The sequence below is a fragment of the Macrotis lagotis genome, chromosome 8 (assembly GCF_037893015.1).
Source record: "Macrotis lagotis isolate mMagLag1 chromosome 8, bilby.v1.9.chrom.fasta, whole genome shotgun sequence".
NCBI lineage: Eukaryota > Metazoa > Chordata > Mammalia > Peramelemorphia > Peramelidae > Macrotis > Macrotis lagotis.
The window spans coordinates 166,804,925-166,832,519 of NC_133665.1; the positions used below are offsets into that span (position 1 = coordinate 166,804,925).

Genomic DNA, 27,595 nt, shown 5'->3' on the forward strand with positions numbered 1-27,595 from the left:
TTGAAAGAATAAATGGCCTGTGGGATCCAGGACTGGCCACCTTGAGCATTTAAGTTCAAATATGACTATAGTAATTGCTATTCCAGTGACTCTGCTTTGATTTCTTGATCTGTAAAATGGGGGGGGGGGGGGTTGGATTAGATAGACCTCTACATCTATGATCCAGTTGGGGAACTGGGCTCCCTACATCATGGTAGATCAACGTCCATTGGCTAACATTTTAGAGAATTGCTAGGGTGTATTCACCTGATTTGTATTTGTCCAAGGCAAGTCTTGACCCCAGATATCCCAGACTGTCTTCTGGGTTATATTGCCTTGAGAATGCTGCCGAGCAAAGACAGACGTTGGGAGAAGGAGAAAATAGGAAGGTGGGGTTGGAGGGAATAGCGACCAGAACAGGGGAGCTTGTTTTCATACAAAGTTTCCCTATTTGTATTTTCATACAGAATTTCACTTTGAATCTTTTTGGAAGGGAATATACTGTTGATATTAATTTTTCAACAGTATCCCATGGTACGCATAAATTTAAATACTGTCTTATGAATCATGTATTTGGATGAAGTTGTCAGGACTATCCCAAGTCTCTGTCTTTATCTTAGTATGGAGGCAGGGGGAAGAAAACTTATTTCTTTAAAAACAAACTTTAAAAAAAATCCTGACCCTCTTTTCAGTTCTCCCCCTCCCCCCCTTGTAACTACAAAGGCTAAAAACATCCCACTCCCCACAGGTGGTCCGGGCTGGGGACATTCCATGTGACCTAGCCCAGCCCAGGGCCCACCCACCTCCTTCCCTGCTATTTTTAGGGATCCAGGCTGGGAGACTGTGAGTGAGGGATCATTTTCAAGATGGGAATGATTATTCCTGTCAGAGTAGGTGGGATTCCCGGCTCTGGCAGGAAGCGTGACGGACCAGGGTTACGAGTCATATACATCATCCTTTGGATGTGCTCTGGGGGCCTGGTGACCTACTTTTTAGGACGATGAAATGGAGAGTATGTTCCTTTTAATATAAAATACATGGGGCGGGGGGAACCTCTTCTTGGGACGAATATTTTCTTTGTGCATTGTAACTCCGGAGTGGTGTTTGAAGAGAAAACTTGACTCTGAGTGAGAGGCTTTGAACATTTTGCCTATTTTACAAGCAAAACTTCAACTGGAGAACCCAATTTTTTGTCCTTTGTCTTTATCCCAGAGAAGCAGATGACAAGAAAACATCCCTCTGCATTTCTTTCTCTCAAAAAGTGAATCTTGGAGGAGAGGCCGGTCAGGCCAAGGCCCTGCCCCAGACCCTTGAGCCACAGCAGATTCTCAGAATGTGCCTTCTGTTCACTGCCCTGTCAGGCACCCACCCTGGCCATGACCAGGAGGGACAGCATTCATCTCAAATGGGCTCAGGCGCTTGTCGTAGCAAGACATTTGAACAATCTCAGGTGGAAAGGAGAAGAATACTTTTGTTTTAAGTTTTCTGTTTGTATTTTTAAAATTAAATTTTTTCCCAATGAATAAAGATCTGTTTTTTCCCTCTTTAAAATATGAAGGAAAACAAAATATTTTTAATCAGTAATATATCAATCTGATTTTTTAAAGGAAAGATTTTATTTATTTTGAATTTTACAATTTTCCCCCAATTTTGCTTCCCTCCCCACCCCCCACAGAAGGCAGTCTGTTAGTCTTTATGTATCAGTCTTCCTTCTCCCCTCCCCTTTCTCTCTTTTTTCCCTGTCTTCCCTCTCCCTCCCTTTTTTCTTTCCCTTCTTTTTTCCTTCCTTCCCTCCCTCTTTCCTTCCTATCTCCTCCCTTTTCTTTCCTTCCCTTGCTTCTCTGCCACTTCATCAGAAAATGGGAATTAGAAACTGTATTTCCTAGTCAGGATTGTACAATGACTCCAGTAAGCTACAGGAAGGACTTTATAAGTTCATGGACTGGGCGATACAAGCTGCTCCACTTGCTTGGTTCTTCTGGATAACAACCAGGGTCCAAATACCTTTCCAAGAAAGCTCTCCCTTATAGGTTTTTTTTTTACCCAGTTCGCCATTTCAGCTTGGCACCTGGGCTGTAGCCCTCTCCCTTGCCATGGCAGGGTGCCGTGCCATTGCCAGGCTTCCTTTTACTAAAGGGTCTTGGGTGACCCACCAACTAAATGGTTGGTAGCTCATCTGTAGCCGCTCATCTCCCTAATGAACCAGTCCCTCTTCCTTTCTACTTCCCTTGTTTTAACTGGGGAATAAGATTTCAGAGAAATTCAGAGAAAATTCTGTTTCCTTGTATCCTTGTTTATACCTGTACTCTCGTCCCCCACTTCGGTGGTGGGAACATTGTGCATTGTGTGTGTGTGTGTGTGTGTGTGTGTATGTGTGTATGATGTCTCTCTCCCCTACCAACTTCCACCTTCTTTTTTGGGGGGATGGACAGAAGGTGATGGTTGTTTCTCTTGGAGCTGACTTGACTTGTTGAGTAGAGCTCTATACTTCCACTTCTTTAGTCCATATTTTTATTTTCTCTGAGGGTGAAATGCATGTCCAGTGTCTGACTTCACTGTGCTTCCTTCCTTGGCCCCAGGGGCTGACTGGGGCAGCCCTGCTGGCTCAGCTGACCAGGGAGACCCTGGATCCTGGCCTCAGGAGCTGTCAGCCGATGGCCTCCCTGGTCTAGTTTCTGTTGCTGGGACCAGTGGAACTGCTTTCCCTTCCCTCTCCCTCTCAGCGTGGCTGCTTCCCAAAGCTTCCTTGACCCTAGGGTGCTTTGCTTACCTGGTTAGGGTTGTTTCCCTTGCCCCTTCCCTTCTCTGCAGTAACCCATCCCCCCCCCCAGCCAAAAAACTAAAGACCTTTTATGCAAGTCTAAGAACTCTGGGGCCAGTGACCTTTGGCCCCAGGTTCTCCATTTACTCTAATGAATTGGGAGGATTCCATTTTTATAGTAAAGGAATTGGCCCTTAATGACAAGAGCTTGTTAGCCAGGAGAAGGTAATTCCCAAGTTCTGGAAAAAAAAGAGACTTTTTGGATAGAACACTACAATGGAGGAAAAGAGGAGGGAGCAAGCCAGCTCTTAATTTGGGGAAACAGACAAGCGCCCATTAGACTCATTAAGGGGCTAGTTCAGGGCCTCAACATTCTTCCAGGTGTTTCCGATGACAGGCATTGCTGAAGCCTAGCCTTCTCCTCAATGGGCTCGGCTTGGAGAGCATATGTGGGTTCCATCTAAGCTGGACCAGGCCACTCTGCCAAATGTAGATAGATGGATGCGCGGGCAACTTACCTTGGTGCCCTCTCCCCCTCTTTTCAAAAACTGGGCTTAGGGCAGGTTAGAGCTAGCTTTACATGGATTCTCTTCTATGATGGTAGACATGTATTTCTTGGTGGGAAAAAGAAATCTGGCAAACAACTTGAGGGTCATTTAGTCAAGGGACTCTCTTTCCAATCCAAGCCAATAATTCAATAAGGATTCATTACATGCTCCTGGTGGAATAACTCTCTGTCAATGACGCAAGGGATCATAGAAATGGAATTCAGCTCATTCTACTTCATTTTATAGATGAGGAAACTGAGGCCCAGCAAGGGGGAAGTGACTTAACCCAAATCCTATCGCTGGAGTTAGATCTATAGTGTGGATCCTCCTAACTTCTTTCCATGATTCCCACATGCTGCCTCCTCAGATTTTGGGGGAGAAAAATAGAAAACTGACTCGGAACACTTGGTTTCAAATCCAACTCTTCCTTCAGGAACTGCTGAGACTCAAGCTCAAGTCACTAACCTCTGGGAGCTTTTGTTTCCTTCTATAAAAGAGATTAGGAAGTGTTTGAAATCCCTTGCAGTTTTCAAGGAATATATTGGACACATTTGTTAAATTAGGCAAAGAAATGAAATTTAGTGCTGTGAAAATTGGATAGATTTACTAAAATTAAAATGATTAAAATTATAGGTAAAGGGATAAAATTTAGGTCCATGAAAACCATGAAAACACATTTATTAAAGTAAAAGCATCAAAATTACCTAAAACCAGATAAAGGCTTAAAATTTAGGACTATTAAAAAAACTAGAACAGTCTTATTAAAGTTAGGTAAAGGAATGACACTTTTTCTGTGAAGTTTTTCCTACATCACACCATCTCTGGTTGAGCCTTTCTCTGAATAACTGTTAGCTGCTACCGCAGCCCTTTTGAGGTGTCCTGGTATGTGGTTCCTTCAATGAGGAAAGCTACCAGACTGAACCCCACCCCCCCTCCAAGCCCCTCTGCTCATGAGGAAGGGTCTGCAGAGGACATTGTTCTCACAAATGGCTTGTTTCAGACCTCTTCTTTCAAAGTCTAATTGCTGGAAAGATTTGTGCTATAGCTGATTCTGGAAACTTGGGGCCACCTAGTTAGCTGACTATATTTATCAAATGGACAAAGAAAGGCTTTCTCTCCAGAATCTGCAATTTTGGCTTGCATGTTTAACTGGTTTTTTTTTCTTTTCTTTTTGCAGGCACCTGAATAACAATGAACTGACAATCATCCCTTCCCTGGGTGCTGCCTCCTCCCGCATCTTGTCTCTCTATCTGTAAGTGACCATGTACTGCAAGCTTTGGATTTTGGGAAGGGGGGGCGTTGTGGATATGATGGTGATTGTTTTACATAATTGTGGGGAAAAATAGATTTTTTTTAAACTAATAAGTCCAATGGCTTTTTTAGATGACCCAATTGGATTGAAGTGCTTTAGCTTGAGGATTTTTAGGGAGGGGGTCTAGTTCCGCTGAGGGCTTTCTAGAGCCTCGGGTTCTGGAATGGCCAATCAGAAATGGACCTCAAGCTAACAGATCTCCAGATGGAAGAGGTCCAGGTGGTTGTCTAGCCAAGTTCTTCATTTGGGTGCTAGAGTGACTTTCTGTTCTGTTGGATGGAGGGGCGGACAGAGCCCCCTGACTCACATCCTCTGACTTCCCCATCCTGTCGTCTTCCTATCATATCTTCTCTCATTAGCTGAATGGACCTTCTGAACCACTTTGCCAATGGGATCAACAAGATCCCCATAGCCAAAGAATGATGGTGTCAGAAGGAGAACCCAGGCCTCCAGATGGTTGGAGCCCGGTGCTTTTTCTATCCTGGAGTCAAACCCTAGTGTACAATAGATACTTGATATGGGTTTAAATTGATTTTGATTTGACCAATGCCTGTGCTTGCCCCTTGCCATGAATGAGTCTAGAAGCCCAACTCTCTGGACTTGGGTGTTTATGCTATATTAAGAATTTTCATCCGGTTTTCATTCATGTTTGAATTTTCTTTGGAAACCTCTTTCCTGAGCCTCTCCAACGTGAAACGAGCAAAGTTTCCCTAGACTTTCCCCAGATTATTCATTTGATGCCATGGAAGCTTCTTCAAGGAAAAGCATGTTTCATTTTTATTTTGTATCCTGACACTCAGCAGAGTTCCTGGCTTAGTCAGTGATGGATTAGGTAAAATAGATGGGATAACAGAGATACAGCTGAACTTTAGTCCCTGTTTGTTTTTTCTTTTTTGCAAGGCAGTGGGGTTAAGTGACTTTCCCAAGGTCACACAGCTAGGTCATTATTAAGTATCTGAGGCTGGATTTGAACTTAGAGTCCATGCCTTTAAGGAATCTTTCAACGCAGCGACATAAAAGTATGTAAAGTGCCTGCCAATTAATTTTGGGGGGTTTAGATGACTCAAGCATTCCTTCAGAACTTTAAAAATATTCATTTATAAATAATATTATCTCCCTTGGGATGGGCTGGCAATCATGGCAGTCCTTTCAAGTGCTGTTGTTGGCTCTATAATGGGCCCTGCTGAGCCTCCTCTTTGGTTGAGGAAAGCAGGTAGTTTGAGAAATCTATGTGGATTTTAGCAGGTAGTATTTTTTATACAGTAGAGAGCTTGGCCTGGGATCATTCACAGAGTGCTAATGAAGTGGACGGACTGGCTAGATGCTTTGATTCGGGGTTGGGGGGGGCAGTCCAAGAGGGTGGGAGGCTCAGAGATATAGAGTCACTGCTTCTTAATATAATTGAACTTGTTCATTCATCTGCCTTCAGGAATTTAAAATAGGTACTCTGCAAATAAAACATAGTATGAAAAATCCTACATCCCTTTTAAAATTAAAAAAAAAAGAAAAGAAAGCAAATTCTGTTGTCCCTTCTCCCCTCAGTGAGGGTCCTCCTTGAGTGAAGTCTTAAATAAGGACCTTTTCCCAAGGCTAAGCAGCCAGCGCTAACCTGGAGCCCTGGTTCCTTTGGTAACTTATTTTAAAAAGCCCCTCCCAGAGATTGATTCATACAAGCCAGTCCTGTGGCGTATAGGAAGGGGGGACTCCTGCCTGCCCTCCCCTCCCTGCCTCCTTTCCATCTTTCTTCTAAGCACCTGGTGAGCTTTATAACCCAGTTGTTCACCTGTGTGTGTCTTCCTGTGAAATTGAGGCTCAGCGGGCAGTGTGGAGGCACTTGGCAGAAATGGGCTATTAATAAGATTGTTGGTGTAGTTTGCAGCTCTCCCATTTGGGCTGGCAGAAGGCCCCGTGTTCAGAGGGTGCCACGTTCTTGCCAGCTCAGCCTTGCATCAGCTTAACCCTTGTTAAGGTCAGTGGCTCAGTTAGTAGGGGGAGGGAGAGCTGTCCGCTACCTCCTCTGACCTCTCCTGGGTCTGAGATGGGCTCCTGTATTGGTGGCTTTGTAGATAGGGCACTGGCCCTGGGGTGAGGAAGCTGTGGGTACCTGGGATGATGACCCTGGCCAAAATCCCTTAGCCTCTGTTTCCTCATCTATGAAAGTGGGATAGTTGCAGATTTGCCTCATGGGGTGTCCACAGCCCAGGATACTGGGGAGATGGACAATGGGAATTTCTGAGACCTTCATTTGAATCCTAACTCTGTTACTCAACTAGTTGGGTACTTGAGTTAAGTGTCTGTATTCCACCAGGTGGACTCTGAAGCTCCAGAATCTAGGATTCTGTCAGTTCCTTGATTGATGGCTTGATAGCTTCTGGTCCTAGAGATAAAGCTGAACTTTAGTCCCTGGTTTGTTTTTTTTATTTTTGGCAAGTCAGTGGGGTTAAGTGACTTGCCCAAGGTCACATAGCTAGGTAATTATTAAGTGTCTGAGGTTGGATTTGAACTTTAATCCTAGTATTTAGTCCCCCAGGGAGTGGGGGGAGGGATTTGCCTCACTGGCTTCTTCCAGATTCTTACTGACTCTGTCTGGGATGGCCTTCTCAGGCTTCTAGTGAATTAAAAGAGCTGGAATAGCCGTGGTTATGGAAATGATACTTAGCATTTCTAGTCATTCCCCCCGTTCCTAGCAAAGGGTCTGACAGAATAGGTGCTAGATAAATAAATGCACAAATAAGTAAAGAAATAAATGTATTTTTGGTGAGTTTGTAAGTTGAGTTGAAGCCCAATAAAACCTGGGGGGGGGGGGTGGCAGAGGAGCTTTGGACTGTAGCTAGTTTTGGACCAGTCCTTTGTTCTTGGGGTAACTTCACTCCATCCACCTGGCCAGGGATGTGTGGGACCCTGTATGAGGCCCTTCTTAGGTGGACTGTTCCACTTTTCTGCAGTTAGAACAGGAAGTCCCGGGGGAGGAATGAGAGGAGAGGTCACCTGATATTTAATCAATGTTTCTTGATTGATTAATGTGGTGGTAAAATGTCACTGGCCCTGCCATTTCTCCTCCTGTCCTTCTACCACTCCTCTGGGTCCATTCTCCTGGTCTTCTTCCCTTCACAGTTTTCCCTGGAGAAGGAAAGGTGACTTCTCTGTTACTTGGGCCTAGAGGCAATCCCCTGGGGGCCTTGTCCAGCTTTGAAGCAGACTCCTCTGACAGCTTAAAAATACATTTCTTCATCTACTCTAACCCAGTGCAAGGCAGTGTGGGCCAGGTTGGCGGTATTCCTGCTATTCCATTAGGCAGTGTTAAAATATGTAAAGTTTTAGAGAGGGAAAAAAAAAGGAAAAGAAAAGAAAGCTCAAAACTGAACTGCCTTCCTTTTGAATTGGGCTTGGAAAAGGCAGGTGAATGTTGGCAGCTGCAGCTCCGGCTTGGGTGTGGATCCAGTTTATGTCTTATTTGATATATCGTTCTTTTGAAATGGTTGGGGACGGGGGAGTGAGGCGAGAAAAGAACAATATTTCAGATCTTAGACTTCCTTTTCTGTTTGGGACGTGCTCTCAGAGTAGTGAGTGGGCTTAGATCAGCCCCAAGAAAGAACCATTCCAGGAGCCTTAACCTTTTTTGGGTTGTGAATCCCGATTACAGAAGAAACCACTTGTATGGAAGCACAGTAAGACAGCAAAGCTCTTATACAAAGGGGACTCAAGCTTCCCTTCTCTAGACTAAAGTCAAGACCTTTTGAGTGCCAATGACTAAAAGGTTGCTCACCCTTGAGGGCATTCCTGCAATGATCTCCCAACTTAGCTCACTTGGGCCTTAACTGGGCCCACACTAGAATTCTTTTCAGCTTGGTGGAACTGCTTAAAATAATTTATTCATTGCTTCTCTAGGAGCTAATTATCCTTCAAGAAAGAAAGAACCACAGCCTGAGGCCTAAGCACATTCCTTATGTTAGTTCAACAATCCAATTCACCAAATATTTATGTCTAAGGCACTGTGGGGAATAGTTGGATTAATAAATGATGACTTAATTATTAATACTCCAGTAGCTCAGAGCACCATGTCAGTTAGCTTGAACCTCCACTTAGCTGCCAGTGGAAATCCACAGGTGTGTTAATACACATTTTAGAGATGGAAAAACTGAGGACTGGTTAGAAGATTTCAGCCTTGAATGATCTAACAGGGGCATGATGATGGGGGCGGGCAGGATTTGAGGGAAGAAGGGAAATGAGTTGTCCCAGCCTTGGGATAAAGCAGCCCAACCATCCTTCCCAACTGGCAAACAGCAGATAGAGTTCATTTGAGTGGTGGAAAAAGTTACAGGGAATAAAAAAACTACATCCTTTAATTGAGAAAAGGCAACAACAGAGGTATTGTAATGAAATGGGGGACCATGGGGTCTCGGTCTCATCTCTGATTTTTGTTATTTGGGTGGCCAGGGGTGAGTCACTTAGCTTCGATATTTTGGACTTCTCAGGCTGGAGGCTAGGCTGGATTTAGGAATGGTCAGTTTTTTTTCTCCTGGCTCGTGACTGGTGATGACTCTGTTCTCTCCTTCCTTTTCTCCCTCCCAACTTGTTAAGGGAGTGTCCTCAGAAGACGATCTCTCAGTACCTGACCCTTAGACCAGAGATGGAAACAAACCCACTCCGAGTGGGTTTTCTCAGAAATATTTCTCTGACAATCTACAGGATCAGCAAAGCAGAGGAATCCACTTTTACCACCTGGCAGGAAAGAAAAGATTTTAGAATACTGGGATTGACTTCTGCCTGCTGCCCTAGCCCCATCGCCATGGCCAAAGACTTTCCTCTCTGTGCATCTTTACTGATGTCCTTCATTTTTTTCAGTCATTTAGCCCATGTGTTTATTGCTATTCATTAGAATGAATGATGTAATGGCAAGATTTTGTTCTGGAATGTCAGCTTTGTTCTCACCAAGAGAGCCTTTCCAGTGACATCCCAGACAGCTTCCCACTGGGCTTTCAACGTTGCTGGGGATTTTCTCCCAGACTTATACTGTGTAAAGAAGAGCAAGACCTTTCTTTCACTACTAAACCCTGAGTTTGTTCTGATGGTAGGTGAAAGTGAAAGGATTGTAGAGTAATGACCCCTCTGGGTACTGTTCTAGCCTCAAAGGACTGGGCCAGCTTGGGAGGGGGGGAAGGAAGGAATGAAGGAAGGACAGAGTCCCTTTTCTCTATAGGATGAGAGATACCAAGCTGAAAGAGTCCTCAGACACCTTTGAGTCTATTTTATTTTCCAAAGGAGGAGAGAGAAAATTTGAACCCAGGTCTCACTGTTCAGACCTTCCCATCCATTTTTCCTCTCCATGTGGGAAACATATCACAAAATAATGTGCAATAGACTGGGAATTGGGGGACATGAATTCTATACCTGCCTCTGTTTAGTCTTTTTGGGCCCCCTTCCATCTGTAGAACTATAACCTTATGCATATTTGAAGAGTTAGCTGGTATGGTAGTAACTTCTCTCATGGCCACTCAAGGTCACTTTTCCCTTCTTCCTTACCTTTTCTCATAGACTTTTATCCATGTAGCTGTAAGAATTTGCGTTTTGGGAGAATATGTGCTTACATATAGACATGTGTTCTGTAGTGGGGCAGCTCAAGCCTTCCATAATGCACAGAGCACAGACTTTGAAATCAGAAGGACCTCAGTTCAAATTGAGCCTCAGACACTTACCAGATATGTGACCCTGGGCAGATCAACTCTGTTTGCCTCAGTTCCTCATCTGTAAATGAGCTGGAGAAGGAAATGGCAAACCACTCCAGTATTTTTGTCAAGAAAATCCCAGGTGGAATCATGAAGAGTCAAACATGACTGAAAAAGAACTATAACTGTAATATCTATACATCATACATATATTTGGGATGAAAATCACTTGTTTTAATCTCCAGGAATCTTTATTATGAAACTAACTGGCTGATTCTTCTTTTGGTCTATGGTTGTGGCCCTCTTGAAGGGGACGAAGAGGTATGTTTTGCTCATGATATCAAAAGGCAGAGTCTAAAATTTTATCTGAAAGTCAGTGGCAGACCCGGCCACTCCTGATTCTGTACTACTCTATCAAGAAAATTGGATGGTGGTTCTTAGAGGCCTTATGTCAATTAAGAACACAGTAATTTGAAAATAATATCAAAAGCATATACATATTTTAACAGCTTTTTATAGAATTCTTGCCCTCCCTTGCCTTCCCCACACTTTGTCATGGATCCCATTTGTAGGAGGCTGGGGGCCCCATATTAGGAGTCCAGTCCCACCCCACCCCCTCCTAAAAATGAATATCTTTTCAGTGGGGGGAAAAATCCAATTGGTAGTTTTAGAGTTGAGCTTTGTATGTGAAATTCAGTGACTGTAATTCTGTTTTCACTTTGACTTTTTCCCTGGAGTGTGTCTGCATAGAATTGGGGGCAGGGTTGGTTTCTGTGGAAATACAAACTTTGAATTTCCTGAGTCGTGGGTGTTTAAAAAAAAAAAGGCTCTGCTGTAATATTGACCTAAGCGCTCTTTGTTTTTAATTTCCTCTACTTACAGCAAGTGTCTTCATTAGTCTGGTAGGCCAGATGTACTAAACATCATTGTTTTATAGCCTCCCACTTTGAGGGGATAACATAGTCTGTTCATTTCTTGTCTGGTGACTGACTTAGCCATTTATGTTTTTGAGGTGTTTTTCTTAAGTGAGAACTGTTTCTTTAAACCCCCCCAAAAAAAACCCAAAACAAAAATATACCACCTCTTACTGACTCTGCAAGCAAAGTTAAAGGACTTGATTTCTTAATCATTTTTTTTCTGAATAGTAAGCAGTCATAAATTACCACTCATATTAGGGAGACAGATTTCTCTCTGAAGGTATTTTTCTTTCTAAAGATTGTATGGGGACAATGAAAGTCAGTCTGACCCTAGTCAAATTATTTAACTTCACTTCCCAGGCAGCTAAATCTGTAAGTTGTTAAGAAAATAGGAATTCTCTATGCAGATAAAATTGTAGGACTAGACCAAAACTATTGATCTCATTATATGTGTGTATGTATGTACAGGTATCCCTTCAAGATTGGTCCCAGGGGGAGGCTAGGTAACTTAGTGGATAAAGCACTGGCCTTGGAGTCAGGTGTCCGATCTCAGACACTTAATAATTACCTAGCTGTGTGGCCTTGGGCAAGCCACTTAAACCCCATTTGCCTTGCAAAAACCTAAAAAAAAAAAGATTGGTCCCCCAAAACCCCCACAAGTTGTGTATCATTTAATATGATTTAAGGTTTCCAGGTTGTTTTGCATATGTGTTCTCATATTTACATATCTTCATTGGCTATCCCAGTGCCTCATTTTACTCTACTGGCATCCTTTACGGCCATCCTTCAAGGCTCAACTAAAGTCTCATCATCCATACTCCTGCATAAAATATAGTGCCTTCCCTTTGAGACCACCCTCCCTTTCCTCATTTCTTTGTATATAATGGTTTGCATGTGGTCTCTATCATTAGACTGTGAGCTCCTTGAGAGTATGGATTGTCTTTTGCTTTTTCCTTTGTATCTCAAGTAGAGTCTGACACATAGTAGGTGCTTTACAAACTCTAGATTAAAAAAATTTTGATAAGTATATCCTTTCCCTCAATTTATATGAAGAAACTCAGCCATAGAGAGATTAGTTAAATTAGCTAAATCTTTGAAATTTCTTTTGAAATTTGAAATCTTTTGAAAATTCAAAAGTAGGTCGCTTAGTAAGTAAAACAGCTTTTTAGAACTCTGCTAAACATTAGGTGTACAAAGAAAGGTCTAAGACAGTCTCTGCTCTCAAGAAGCTCAGGGTCTAATAGTGGAGACAACATGTCCACTGTCTAAAAGAATAAATAAAAAGTACAGGGTAAATTCAAGATAATGAGCCAAGGAAAGATGGCCTGAGTTTTCCTGACTCTTAGCAAGGCAACACTGCTTTCTCTCAAGACTTATCTCCTTCAGTTACTGTAATCACTTTTTGTATTTACTTAAATCTGAGAAGGAAATAGGTGATCCTTGTGTTTTGAAAATCTCTTTTGCAACTCCACAAAACAAACACAGAAGAAAAAAAAATGAAACCCAAATCAGGGTAGAGTTCTCAATGATCATCTCTTTTAGACCACCTAGCCTATGATACTTCTCCAAGTGTGTTAAATCTGAGAAGTTGTGGTGGGGGTTGGGGGGAATGGATGAGATTTTTAGGAGCCTGGAGTGGAAAATAGGATTAACCAGTTCCTATAAAAGACCCCTACAGTGTTTCTAAGCTGTATTTGCTCATGAAATAAAATCAGTACCACTACTTACCTGTTAAACTATGCAGAAAATTCTTTTCTAGCCTCTTCTCCCAAGAACAGATTTCATTATCTGTACAGTGTGGTTAATGAAGAAATAGATTCACATTAATCTCTAATTAAAGTGAACCTTAGTTTTATTTTTCTTTGAGAGGATCGGGAGCAAAGACAGGAGGTGAATGATGATATTCTCTAGGACAGGTAGAATTCTACCTGAAGAGCAGCAGAGACCAGAGAGAACTGACCTGTGGAACCTACTAGATTTTAGCATCTCTGATTCTTGAGGAAGAATGAGCTTTAATCTGAATTGAAATTTCAGTGACTAATAGGTTATCTTATCAGTGGAGTGCCCAAGAGGGGACAGAATTAGACTATAGAGGAAGGGTGATTGTCTGGGCCTGGGTTTTCTCTTTGCCCAGCCTTTATCCTTGGTGGGGGTGTGATGGGAGAGAGCAGTACTCTTTTGAAATAGGAGTTCCTGCCAAGACTCTTGACATATATATATTGTGTTCCTGATGGACTGACCTTTAACCAACTTACTAGAAGCCCATTACTATTATAAGATAAAATATAGTTCTCTGACTTCTGGCCAAGATAGGGGAGAGAAGACAGACACTGTGCTAAGGTCTCTTGGTTTTCCCTCATAAATAATACGTACACAAATAATACATCCAAAGAACCTATTGCAGTAGAGGAGAAGAAGGGAGGAGGTGAGAATTGTCAGAATCTTACTCTCATCAGATCATACACTCAGTTAAATAAAGAAAAAGGAGAAAGGAGAAAGGGGGAGGGGAGGAAAAGCGGAACTAACAGAAGGAAGAAGGAGCAAAGGGAAAAGGGGCAAACATACTGAAGGTGGTGGAATTCAGAAACAAAATACTGGGGAATATGGATAAAGTGAAAAAAGGGGGAAATACAAACAGAAGGAAGATAGCATGGAGGGCAATAAAGAGTAGTTATAACTTTGTGAATGGGATGAACTCTCCTTTAAAACATAAGTGAATAGCAGAGTGGATTAAAAACTAGAATCCTACAATGTGCTGTTTACAAGAAACTCATTTGAAGCAGAGAGAGATACATATAGAGTAAAGGTAAAAAGTTGGAGCAAAATATATTTTGCTCTAGCTGAAGTGAAAAAAGCAGGTGTAGCAATCCTTATTTCAGACAAAGCAGCTGCAAAGATAGTGTTAAAAGAGATAAGGAAGGAAACTATATTCTCCTAAAAGGTACCCATAGATAATGAAGCAATTTAAATACTAAATATGTATGCACCAAGTGGTATAGCATCCAAATTCTTAGAGGGGAAGTTGAAAGAGTTATAGGAAGACATAGATAGCAAAACACTACTGGTGGGAGACCTCAACCTCCCACTCTGATTTAGATAAATCTTACCATAAAATAAGCAAGAAGGAAATTAAGGAGGTAAATAAGATTGTTAGAAAACCTAGGCATGATAAACCTTTGGAGAAAATTGAATGGGGATAGAAAGGAATTTTTTTTTTTCTGCGCTACATGGCACTTACACAAAATTGACCATGTCCTAGGGCATAAAAACCTAATAATCAAATGCAGAAAGGCAGAAATAGTGAATACATCCTTCTTAGATCATAATGCAATAAAAATCACATGCAATAATGGGCCAGGGAGAGATAGACCTAAAACTAATTGGAAACTAAATAACTTCATTTTTAAAGAATGAGTGGATCAAACAATAAATTATGGAAAGAACTAATGATTGCATTGTAGATAATGAAACAACATACCCAAACTTATGGGATACAACCAAGACAGTTGTTATATCTTTAAATGCTTACATGAAGAAATTAGAGAAAGAGGAAATCAACTTACTAAATATGCAACTAAAAATTAGAGAAAGAACAAATTAAACCCCCCAATTAAATATCAAATTAGAAATTCTAAAAATTAAAGGAGAAATTAATAAAATTAAAAGCAAGAAAACAATTGAACTAATAAATAAAACCGAGAGTTGATTTTATGAAAAAAAAACCCCAATAAAATTGATAAACCTCTGGTTAATTTGATTAAAAAAAATAAAGAAGAAAACCAAAACCAAATTGCTAATATCATAAATGAAAAAAGGTGAACTCAACACCAGTGAGGAGGAAATTAAAGTAATAATTCGAAATTATTTTGCCAATAAATTTGATAATCTAAGTGAAATGCATGGATATTTACAAAAAGATAAGTTGCCCAGGTTAAATGAAGAGGAAATTAAATACCTAACTAACCCTATCTCAGAAAAAAAGAAATTCAACAAGTCATTATTGAACTCCCTAAGGAAAAATCTCCAGGGCCAGATGGATTCACAAGTGAATTCTGTCAAACATTTAAGGAAGAATTGGTTTCAATTCTATATAAACTCTTTGGAAAAATAGGCAAAGACGAACTCTGTTTAGCTCTATGACACCAATATGGTGCTGATACCTAAACCAGAAAGAGTCAAAACAGAGAAAGAAAATTATAGACCTATCTCCCTGATGAATATAGATGCAAAAATCTTAAATAAAAACTTAGCAAAATGATTACAGCAAGTTATCACTAGGATAATATACTGTGACCAAGCAGAATTTATCCCAGGAATGCAGGGTTGTTTCACTATTAGGAAAACTGTTAGGTTACTATCAGAAATCATATGATTATATTAATAGATGCTGAAAAAAACCTTTGACAAAATACAGTACCCATTCCTACTAATAACACTAGAGAGTGTAGGAATAAATGGATTGTTCCTTAGAATTATAAGTGGTATCTATCTGAAACCATCAATCAATGTGCATTATATGCAGTGGGGATAGGCTAGAGGCATTCCCAATAAGATCAGGGGTGAAACAAGGATGTCCATTATCACCACTGCTATTCAATATTGTATTAGAAATGTTAGCTTCAGCAATTAGAGAAGAAAAAGAAATTGAAGGAATTAGAATTGGGAAGGAAGAAACAAAACTCTCACTCTTTGCAGATGACATGATGGTATACCTAGAGAATCCCCCAAAATCATCTAAAAAAACTACTAGAAGCAATTAACAACTTTAGCAAAGTCATAAATCCTTAACATTACTATATATGACTAGCAAGATGCAGAAGAAAGAGCTAGAGAGAGAAATCCCATTCAAAGTAACTTCAGTCAATATAAAATACTTGGGAGTCTACCTGCCAAGGCAGACTCAGAAACTTTAATAAACAATTACAAAACACTTCTCACACAAATACAATCAGATTTAAAAAACCTGGGCTAATATCAACTATTCATGGATTGACTGAGCTAATATAATTAAAAATGACAATTCTACCTAAATTAAACTACTTATTTAATGCCCTACAATCAAAATTCCAAAAAATTGTAAGTAAATTCGTATGGAGAAATAAAAAGTCAAGAATTTAATGGAAAAAAAAGTACAAAAGAAGATGGCTTAGACCTACCAGATCTAAAAATATATTATAAAGCATCAGTCATCAAAACTGTCTGGTATTTGCTAAGAAATAAGAGTGGTGGATCAGTGGAATAGACTATAGCAGGAATAGACAATAGCAGGAAATGATTATAGTGATCTGCTGTTTGATAGTCCAAAGAGTCCAACTTCTGAGATAAAAACTTTCTCTGATAAAAACTTTTGGGAAAATTGGAAGTTAGTATGGCAGAAACTTGTATTAGACCAACCCCTCACACCCTAGACCAAGATAAGATCAAAATGGATACAGGATTTAGACCTAAAAGACAATATTATAAGCAAACTAGGAGATCAAGGAATAGTTTGCCTGTCAGCTCTATGGAAAGGGAAGCAGTTTTTGACCAAGGAAGAGATGGAGAACATCATTAAAAACAAACTAAATAATTTTGAATACATTAAATTAAAAAGCTTTTGCACAGATAAAACCACTGTAACCAAGATGAAAAGAAATGTAGTAAATTGGAAAACAATTTTTACAGCTAGTATTTGTGACAAAGGATTCATTTCTAAAATATATGGAGAACTGAGTCCAGTTTATTAAAAAAAAAACACAAGCCATTACCCCAACTGTCAAGTGATCCAAGAATATATGGAGGCAATTTACAGATAAGGAAATCAAAGCAATCCATAGTCATTTGGAAAATTGCTCTAAATCAATACTGATTAGAGAAATGCAAATTAAAGCATCTCTGAGATACCACCTCACACCTCTCAGATGGGCCAATATGAACAGACAGGACAATGATCATTGTTGGAAGGGATGTGGGAAATCTGGGACACTAATACATTGTTGGTGGAACTGTGAACTCATCCAAACTTTCTGGAGAGCAATTTGGAATTACGCCCAAAGGGCACAAAAATGTGCATACCCTTTGATCCAGCAATACCACTACTAGGTCTATACCCTGAAGAGATGATGAAAAAGGGTAAAAACATCACTTGTACAAAAAAAATCATAGTAGCCCTGTTTGTGGTAGCAAAGAATTGGAAATTGAGTGAATGTCTATCAATTGGGGAAATGGCTTAGCAAACTGGGGTATATGCATATCATGGAACACTGTTGTTCTATTAGAAACCAGGAGGGATGAGAATTCGGGGAAGTCTGGAGGGATTTGCATGAACTGATGCTGAGTGAGATGAGTAGAACCAGAAGAACATTGTACACCCTAGCAGCAACATGGGAGTGATGGTCAACCTTAATGGATTAACCTTAATTCCATCAGTGCAACAATCAGGGACAATTTTAGGGTATCTGTATCCAAAGAAGGAATTGTGGAATTTGAACAAAGACCAAAGACTATATTACCTTTAATTTAAAAAAAATGTTTTATTATTAGGTAATTTTGCTATCTCTTATACTGTTTTATTTGTCCCTCAAGGATATGATTTCTCTCTCAACACATTCAATTTAGATCAATGTATAGCATGGAAACAATGTAAAGACTAACAGACTGCCTTCTTTGGGGGGGAAGGAAGTGAGGTTAGGGGTAAAATTGTAAAATTCAAAAATAAATTTTAAAAATATGTAGTTTTCTAAGTGTTGATAGCCTTGGCAATTACAACATTATAAGAAGGAATATGTAGAAAAAATTATCTGGAAGCAACTTTGAAGTTGCGTTTCTAGACCTCACCTAAGAAGCAGTGCTTCACCTCAATCTGATCCTATCTTTAATTATTTTTGATGATTATAAGATAATTAACATTCATTAGATTCATGTCTTCTTAGAAGAATGCATGATAGTGTGGCTAGATTCAAGGTCTGCTTCTAACACAGGATCCTTGTTTCACCAGGGACCCTGAGGGCTTAATTTGTAGGTCCCCAAAAACTGGGAGAAGGAATTTTGTATTGGGAGTTACCCCATACTGTTGAAATCCTGAGGGTTTCTTCCCCAAAAATAAGGAAAAAAGATTTTAAAAATTGATGTCAATATTTCATAAATTGCTTGCTGTTTTCTATTGTCTTGAACTGGTTATTATATTTTGAAATGAACATCAAAGTAAATATATCTTTAGTCACTTGAATAAATTAGTGTTAACTATCAAATCAAAAAGTTTCTCTTTGAGACTTCAGACAAGGTGGTCTTTTTTTTTCTAAATTTCTTTTTTCTAATTTTTTAAAAATTTTTTTCTAAATTTCTTAAATTTCATGCTGCCAAATCACTGGAAACAAAGTAGATGTCCATCAGTGGAAAATAGCCAAATGAATTGTGGTCCTTGAACATATGGATTATCCCTGTTCTGTGAGAAATAATGTCTGTAAGTAGGACAGAGAAACACGGGGCCATGAACAGATGCAAGTGTGAAATGACCAGAACCAGGGAAAAACAGTATTGTGACTACATTAATGTAAATGGAAAGAAAAGGACAGGGATAGTGAATACCTTTTAAATAAAATGACCAAGCTTCCTCTTGAAAAGGAGATTAGAAGCACAGCACCACAATACTTCTTTGCAAGCAGCGGGTTTGGAACTTAGATATCCTGACAAGCCTTGGTTAGTTTAACAGAGCCATTTCTTCTCTTCTTCCCTCCCTCTCCTCCCCTTTATTTTCTGTTATCAGGAATGTTTTGCTAGATTGGATAGTAAATGGGGAAGTGAAAATATTGTAAAAAACAAAATATACTCATAAAAATAACCCTTCACTTGGAGACTACTGTGAACCATAAATTTTCTTTGCATTTGGTTATCTTGAAAATTAAATTAATTATTTGTATTTAAAAGCTTTGAATCTATAGTAGACCTGCCATTTTCCAAAAAAAAAATTGATTGTGTCCTCCTTGTAAAACTTTTTCCTTGAAATTAAAAATAAATGTTCATACTTAATACATTTGGCCATAAATTGACAGCCCTTGGACCTCAAGGTTTACCGCTAATGTCAATTTGTTTGCTTAATTTACTGTTGTCTCTCAATGGCAGTTTTGTTGCCTCATGAGTCACTGCTAGTTATCATTGGGACCATTTCCCATAGAATGCTGGATGTTATCTTAGAGGCCTCTCTATTAATTGAGGTCTGATTATCATTCTGAACAGATAGAGGAACTAAGTTAAGGCTCTGGGTTTTAGGGTGGATTATGTTACCAGTTCCAGGTATCAGAAGTGTGAATGCTTCCTTTTTGTGGAAGGTAGAACACATGGCAGGTGGTCAGGAGAGTGGGGAATCCTCTGACCTCTCATTAAAGAAGCAAAATCAGAGTACCAAAGTGGAATCATAGGTTCTTCAGTTGTGTTAGTTGTGTCCAAGTCCTTTTGACCCAGTTGGGGTTCTCTTGTCAAAGATGTTGGCGTGATCTGCTCTTTCCTTCGCCAGCTCTTTTTTATGGATGAGGAAACTGAGGCAAATAGGGTGTAGTGACTTGTCCGGGGTCCCATAGCTAATGTCTAAGGCTGGATCTTAACCCAAGAAGAGGAGTCTTCTTGACTTCGGGGTCACCAGCTGGGATTGCCGAGTGGATACCATTGTTCTCATCTTGGTTGTCCCAGGACAGAAGCATCCTCAGTGCTGCCCTAGTGTTGTTTCCTGGCTGGTGGTGGTAGTGGGCAGAGGTAGTTGAAATCTAGGCCAGTTCTCCTGTGGACCTCATCAGCAGTTCCTATGATGGTGAAAAGAGGTAAGAGCCAAGGGATTGTGTGAAACGTGGGTTAGTGTAACTTCCTATCCATGGGTTGGTTTGCAGGTGGTGTCGTGGGATTGGGTTTGAGGTCAGAAGACTGGTTGTCTGAGGCGAGGCGAGCTTTTCTCGTCTGCAAAGTGAGAGATTCGGATGAAGGGCTGGCTGGTCCCTTCCAGACCTTATCGTGTGATCTGGGAACGTATCGGAGGATGAGGTCACACGGGACACATGGAGAGGTGGATGGTCACAAATGGATAGGGGCATGGCTTCAGGAACTAGAACATTCTTCCAAGTTTTCTTGTTGCTTGTTGTGGGAAAGTTCCTTAAGGTCAAATGGCTGGGGTACATCTGGGCCAGCAGAAGGCTCTGCTGTTGGATTGGAGCTCATTCAGATGGCGGCCTCGTCACACGCGTCGGGATGCACAGATGAGTCACAGAAGGCCGTGGCCAGGAAGATGAGCTTCTCAACCTCCCATTTAGGAAGGAAAACCACTTACTTTCCCTGGGACTTTTCATGATTTTTGCATTGCAGGCAGTATTTCTGAACCCCTTTAAGTGATTCAGCCAGAGCCCTACTTCTGCCAAGTTACACAGAGTAATGACTTGTCATTTTTCCCCCTTTTGGGGGGGGTGGGGAGAGAGGAAAAGGAACACATCTGCAAGTTGTTTACTGAGAAAGTGAAGAGAACACCAGCTGGAAGGATGAGGGATGAAATGGAGGAAGAAGGAGACCTCGTGGCGTTAGCACAGCCGTGGGGTTCCTTGCTGTCTCCCTTTATCTTTTCCTTTCCGTTGGGAACTCAAGAACCTTGCTGGGACTTTTTCTGATGAAGACTCGAGGTTTTTAATTGCAGTTCTAGAACTAAAGGGAAGAGAGCAACACTGAGTCTTGGCATCCCACTAGACAGCCATCGGGGGACTCTCATTCCTTGAAAACAGATCCTCGGTCCAGATCCTCCGCTGTCTCCGCTATACTAGGGACTCAAGTACTTGGGCAGCTCACTCTGGCTGTTTCCACCAAGAGTCTGTTGGGTAAAGGGAACATGGACAGTAGAATATGTTGGGTCAACATTGGGATTGCTATGGGAGATGATGATGACCTAGTTTGTAATTTATTTCAACAATAATAGAGCAGTCCCCTCCCCCAGACCTTGTGTGGTAGGGGTCATTAATATAGGCATTATTCCTCTATATTGTCATATTATAGTCATTTCATCATTATAGTCATATAAGGCAGATATATTTCTATATATACTTCCTTAACATATATAGTTCTATATTATCTATCAAAATAAGTATATCTATCGATATACCTGTATAAAATGCATTTTTCTATATTGATATAATATGGCTGTTATTTTGTATATATACATAAAATGATTACATATTCTTATATTGTATATTAATGCCGTTCAATCATTTTTTCAGTTATGCCCCATTCTTTTTGATCCCATTTAGAATTTTCTTGGCAAAGGCTTGGGAGTGGTTTGTCATTTCCGTCTCCAGCTCACTTTACTGATGAGGACACTGAGGCAGACAGTCTAGTGACTTTCCCAGGGTCTCACAGCTAGTAAGTCTGAGGTCAGTTTGAGCTCAGGAAGATGGGCCATCTGACTCTAGACTTAGTTCTCCATCCTCTGTGCCATCTAGCAGCCCCGGTCAGGTTATAGCTGATCTTTATTTCAAACTTTCCACAGACCATTCTCTAGTGGGTTCATGAGACATATAGGAAAAGAGGTAGGATGAGGAGATATCTTACAGTCGGCTGGATGCCTGGGTCTGAGGAACTTTGGAGAGTACGCAACATTTCCATTTTGTAACAAGTTGTGAGGGTGTTGTTAAGGGAGGAGGAAGATGCAGGGACTTTGAGGACCAACCTTGTGGGATCGGGCATATGATCAGTTAGGGGAGGACGCACTTGCTTGAGAGTGTGAGTTCTGTCAGGTCTCTTTGGACTAGAGGCCTCTTATTAATGAAGTCCCTACTTTACAAGGTTTTCTTGAGCATCAGTGACTAGCTTGGGTTTTGATTCTAGGAAAAAAACTGGATTGAAATACTGTCTACCATTTGTCAACCCATACCCATTTCAGAGGAGCTGAGTTTACCCTGGAGATTGTGTGGTATTGCTTAGATGAGGACACAGACACACACACGCACACACACACAGAGCAGATTTTTCTCAGAATGGGTGTTTCTAGAATTGTATTCCTACTGAGCTTGCTGGCAAATGCTCTGCTGGTGGCCTTACCTCCACTCTACAAAATCAATAGTCAATCAATAAACTGTTATTAAGAGCCTTCGATGTACCCAACTTTGGCTTTGACTTTGACATAGTGCTAAGCACTGGGGATACAAAAGAGCCAAGAAAGTACTGTCCTCAGGGAACTTATGACCTAATGGAGAGGGGAGGGCAATAAACCCCCAAATGGTCAATAGGGACACATTTTGGTTTGTTGCTTGGCTATGTTTTATTGGGGGCCTGGGTAGTCTTTATGAAAGAAACCCTATAGTGTCTTACATAAATAAATAAAAAAATTTTTTGAAGGCATAATTGCTTTCCCCCTACCTTAATCAGTCAGGGGACCCCCAGGCAGAGACATGGATGCCTCGGGTTGGTTGCTCAACACCCCCCTCCCTGTTGGGTCTCTGCAGAGCCAAGCTCACATCTGCCCACAGATGCCGGAGGTGGGAGACCCACCACCCCAAAACCTCCCTTGGAGAAAAGATCTCCTCCAACTCCTTCCTGCAGGAACTGAACTCAAGGTGCCAATTGTGCTTTCCAGTGGAACTCTGGGGTGGGGGGAATGCAGGGGGGTTTCTCTCTCCTTTTGGAGGAGAAACTTGAGAACATGTGCCTGCTGAACAGCGGGGGAAGGAGGGTCTGTTCTGACCGGCACATGGACGGTTTTTCTTTTTTGTGGTTGCTAGTTTGGACTAAAAAAATGCCTTTCTGGACCCGCCTGCGTACATGTGCTGGGAAGCCGTTCATCATTCAGGGATCTGCGTCGCAGGCGCGGCCCCAGACAGCCAATGCCTGCGTCTTTCTTGCTCCCAATTCCTTTTGTAGCCAGTGTTGAAATGTTGTTACCCTTTTATCTGTGGGGAGGAGCACCCTCCTTTTGGGTGTTTCTGGGCTTTGAGCTCCACTCATCCTGTTTCTTAAAAAGTAAAGCATCATTCTCTGTTTTTGTTTGTTTTGCTTAAAATTTTTCTTTTTATTCCCCCCATTTAACTCTTTCCCAACCTCATGTTCAAGGTGCAGCTATCATTGTTCTTCCCTTTTGATTCCTTAGTCAAAATTGATCATAATTTAATCCTAACTAATCATAAAAATAGATTCTCAACTCTTCCCTTTTTATGCTTTATTAGTGGAGCTGTAGACAGTAAAAATGTGATTGGTCAGGAAAAGCAAAGAGCCTGGATAACCTGTAAATCAAATGATAGAGGGTAATGAGTTCTCCTCACCTAGTCCCTTGATAACTAATTGTGGAACCTCCAGGTTTCGGATGTCTGATTAGATCAGACTCTAAAGGGCCCCATCCTACTGGCTAGGCTCCAGATAAATGTGCAGGCAGATCTTACCTTCTCTCCATCATTGTTAAAATTTGTGACTTAAGGCTTTGCCAACTTCTGTTATCAGAACAAATGACTTGCACCTAGTGGAGGGGGAGGGTGGAGATGGAGGGACACATCTGCTCTTCTCAGAGGAAGAATCAGAGAGCATTTTCCATTTCTATAAAAAATGGTAGAATTAACTGATTACTGATTGCTTACCCTTTTCAATAGTCACTTGGTAAATTTTTGACATTTGGGGAAAGTTGGCTATTCTCTATTAATATTAAATGTTAATGGATAGTGGAACTCTAGTGTGATTTTTCTCCTAATATGGAAATTCCTCTTCTTTCTCCCTTTCCATTTAGTTAAAAGAAAAACAGATTTTTATGGCTAATTTTTTGTTTCTATGTAACCTGGATAGCTCTTGTACCCCTCCTCACCTACTCTAGGTCATCCTTTATAAGAAAAGATTTTCTTTTTTTTTTTTTTTGGTGAGATAGTGGAGATTAAGTGACTTGCTCAGGGTGAAGTGTCTGAATCAAGATTTGAACTCAGGTTCAGAGCCAATGTTCCATTTATTGGGCCACCTAGCTGCTTCTCAGAAAAGATTGTATAAAAAATTATTAGGTTCATGACTGTGAAACCTTAGATGGTCCAGATTGCCCTCACTTTACAGGGGAAGAAGTGGTAAGGCATAAAGAAACTAGTCGCTAACTACGAGTAGAAACCAGCACCTTGGTCTCATAATCCAGCCTTCTTTACAGCATACCATGCCATACTTGTCCTCATAGAGCATCTTTCTCTTAGATTTTGCTCCTTGGAACAGTTTGATTTCTTGAAAATGTGTGAGAGGTCATAGTAGTAGCATCTGGGGGTGAGGGAAAGAAGAGCTTCTTGTTCTGGATTCAAGAGTTTTATAAAGAATTCCTTTCAGAATTTTCTAGATTGTAGAATCATTGTCGGTCTCCATCAGCCACGAGCTGACCCAGGGGAATCGTGGTCTCTTTGGGGGAGGCTCTGAGGAAGCCAGAAGTTCTGGGTGTCCCCTCTTCCCAGTGGCTTGGCTGAGAAGTCTTTCCTCTTGTCCCCTTGGTTGTGTGACTGGTGTCAACAAACTTGGAGAATATTGGGCAGTGTTCCAGAACCAGGAGCACTGTTCTCTGTCTGTCTGTCTGTCTCTGTCCTCCTTCCCCTAGAACATGACACAATTGGCTCAGATGTCAGTGAAGCAGTTGCACAGTCGCCCCTTCTGAACAGCCTGCTAATCCCACAACGGTTTTGAGGCAGTTGTCCTGGATTTGAATCTTGGCTCTGCTCCTTGCCACGACTCACACAGCTTCTTCATTTATACAGTGGAGGGATTCATAGGGAGTATAACTCAATAATTAAATGATTTGCAAAATACTTTCCCTGTGCAATATCAGTTGATCACCAGACCAGCCTTGGGAGGTGGGCATTGATTATTATTATCAACCTCATTTTATAGACAAGAAACCATCTGGGAAGAGATTAAAAGAAGTCATAGGGGCTAGTCAGTGCTTGAGGCTGAATTTGAATCCAGCTCCTCCTGATTCCAAGTCCCACAGTGCCCTAAACAGATTTATCAATAAAGTGTGATACGAATTGTTGTTGGAAAACAATCATCCCCAGCCCGGAGGCTCCCTGCTCCCCTTCCACCTTCAGAGTTTCTGAGGAAAGCGGGCTCCAGCCTCAGCTCCAGGTTGCATGGGGCCATGATGCCCGCCAGCAAAGGGGCAGAGAGGTGAGATGGTAGGTCTCTCTCAGGACTGTGGTAGGCTCACAGGGACCCTGGAGTTGGGAAGGCTCATAGAGACCATCGATTCCAATCCCCTCATTATCTAGAGAGGAGCCCACAGAGGCTCAGAGTCCAATGACTCCTCCAAGGTCTTTGGGTTTGGAAGACAGTAAGGGTTCCATGATCCGTGGCCTTGAGGCAGAGACTGGAGGAGAGCCATTTGGAATGTCATTGAAATTCATTTGTTTGGAGTTGGGACTGGAGATGAATTTCCAATTTAAATGAAAGATTCCAGGAAGCTAGCAGCTGTGACCCTGATCCTAAAAGATTTGGGGGGGGGGGTCAGAGACAGAGAGAAAGGAAGGAGGGAGGAGACTGAGAGAAGGGATATTATTTCTTCATCAACCCAAACAATTGCTTCTCCCCAAAGTACTTGGGTGCATTCGTGCTTGGGTATATAACATAATCCCCTTCTCTCTCCCTCTTCTTGCCTATCTCCATTATTCTTTCCCCTCCCTTCTTTTCACCACCTCATTTCCCAGAAGTATAAGTCAAAAGTAAAATTCATTCTAGGACCCTCTCATATTCCCATTGGAGAACTGGAGAAACCCTAGAGCTTGGGTCTTAGACTCTGTAACCCAGAAACATTTGGGGTTTGGCTATTTTGTAAGTTTGTGCTTAACTTGGAGGAGAGAAGCTCAAGGCCAAAAAGGAATTAGCTCTCCTCAATCATGACATCCTAAAAGGTTTTAAAAACAACCAAAGAATCCGGGTCCAGAAGAAAGGGAGCAGGTGTTTAGTTCTTCTCGACCTATGGTTTTAGAGTAAGGAGTAATAAAAGAAGACTGTTTGAATTGGCTGTGATGACCTTGGATGTAGTACCAGGTTTATCATCAATGGCTGCATTAAAGGACTAGCCCTGATCCTACCCATCCTAGCCTTATGTCTCTTCATGGCCTGGGTTAGGGGAATTGTAGGTGACCTCCAAAGTCCCAGGCTGGCAGGATCAAAAGTCTTGGCATCTGGGTGGGAAAGAAGGCTGCTTTTTGAATTCAGAAGTGGGGGAAAAAGCTCGTCTTGGAGCTTCTGGCCAAATCCAGAAATGGTCTGTCTTCTCTCTGTCTCTCTTGGAACCCTATACAATTCCTCATGCCAGGTCATTGACACATTATAAATATTGCTTAATATGCTTGAGGAACCTAGACATCAGACAGGTAAATGGGAAGGACGATCTCCATGTTTTTTTGGCTTCTAAAATTCTTGAGTAGAATTCTAGGGGTCCTGGCCCAGGGGTCTCCTTCCCTGATGTCTCAGCCCCCTCCTGCCCAGCAAAGCTTGTGGTTGGTGAAGGAAGGGTTGGTGATACTGGTTTGGAGATTTGATTCTCTCCAGTCTGATCTGGGATTCTCTCATTGAAGGTAGAACCTTTTTGGACTCAGGCCTCATTCCCAGGGGTCTCTCATTCCTGGGCTACTGGGGCAGGGGGAGCTCCCAGGACGTGAGAAGCTCCTCTGCCATTAATAGCCACAGGTCCTGATGTTCCCAAGGGACTTCAAAGGCGGCCTCTAGGTTCCTGGGACAGCCCAGATTCTCTAGAAAGCTGTTGTCCCCCAGGCTTTCTCTTGACCTTTCTCAATTTTCTCGCCTCATTGGATGCTTGGACTTTAGGGAGAAGTCATTGAAAAGGCAGGGGAACAGATGGAAGAGAAGGAGGGGAGCCCCCCAACTGAGTGGGGTCCATGCCTGACCACTAAGTGGGGAAGGAGAATCCTCACACCTGGGTCAGGTGGGACACCTGGAGAGGCAGGAGTCCACACAGGCATAGACACGAGAGACTCGTCAAGAGAATAAAATTAGAGGAGAAAGCCCGGGTGGCCCTCCAGGTTTCCACACAATCATGGTTGGAGATGCTGATGCAACCCGCTAAGATGGTGCAATAGAGAGACATCAGCACACTGACACTGTAGTAGGGGACAACCCATGGGAAGGATAACCTTGTGATGTGGAGAGCAGCTGGTTCTTCCTCATTGCCTGCCAACCTCAGGAGTGTTGTTTTAAAAAAAAAAAAAGCATTCAGGGGTAACTAGGTAGCGTAGTGGACAGAGCACTGGCCCTGGAGTCAGGAGGACCTGAGTTCAAATCTGACCTCAGACACTTCATAATGACCTAGCTGTGTGGCCTTGGGCAAGCCACTTAACCCCATTGCCTCACAAAAAACCAGCCTTGAATGACAATACAAATGAACTTTCAGGTTTAATGTCCCAGCCACATCCCGCTTGCTCCCCATCAGAACACCTTTGTCCATG

The 27,595-nt window shown here is 41.6% G+C and overlaps 1 protein-coding gene across 1 annotated transcript in view; it reads left to right on the forward strand.

The window, feature by feature from the left end:
- Positions 1 to 27,595, forward strand: part of LRIG1 (leucine rich repeats and immunoglobulin like domains 1) — a 124,511-nt gene that overhangs the window by 52,062 nt on the left and 44,854 nt on the right. Inside the window, exon 3 of the mRNA XM_074198783.1 lies at positions 4,466 to 4,540. Within this exon, the coding sequence (XP_074054884.1) occupies positions 4,466 to 4,540 (75 nt within the window). The remainder of the gene's footprint in view (positions 1 to 4,465; positions 4,541 to 27,595) is intronic.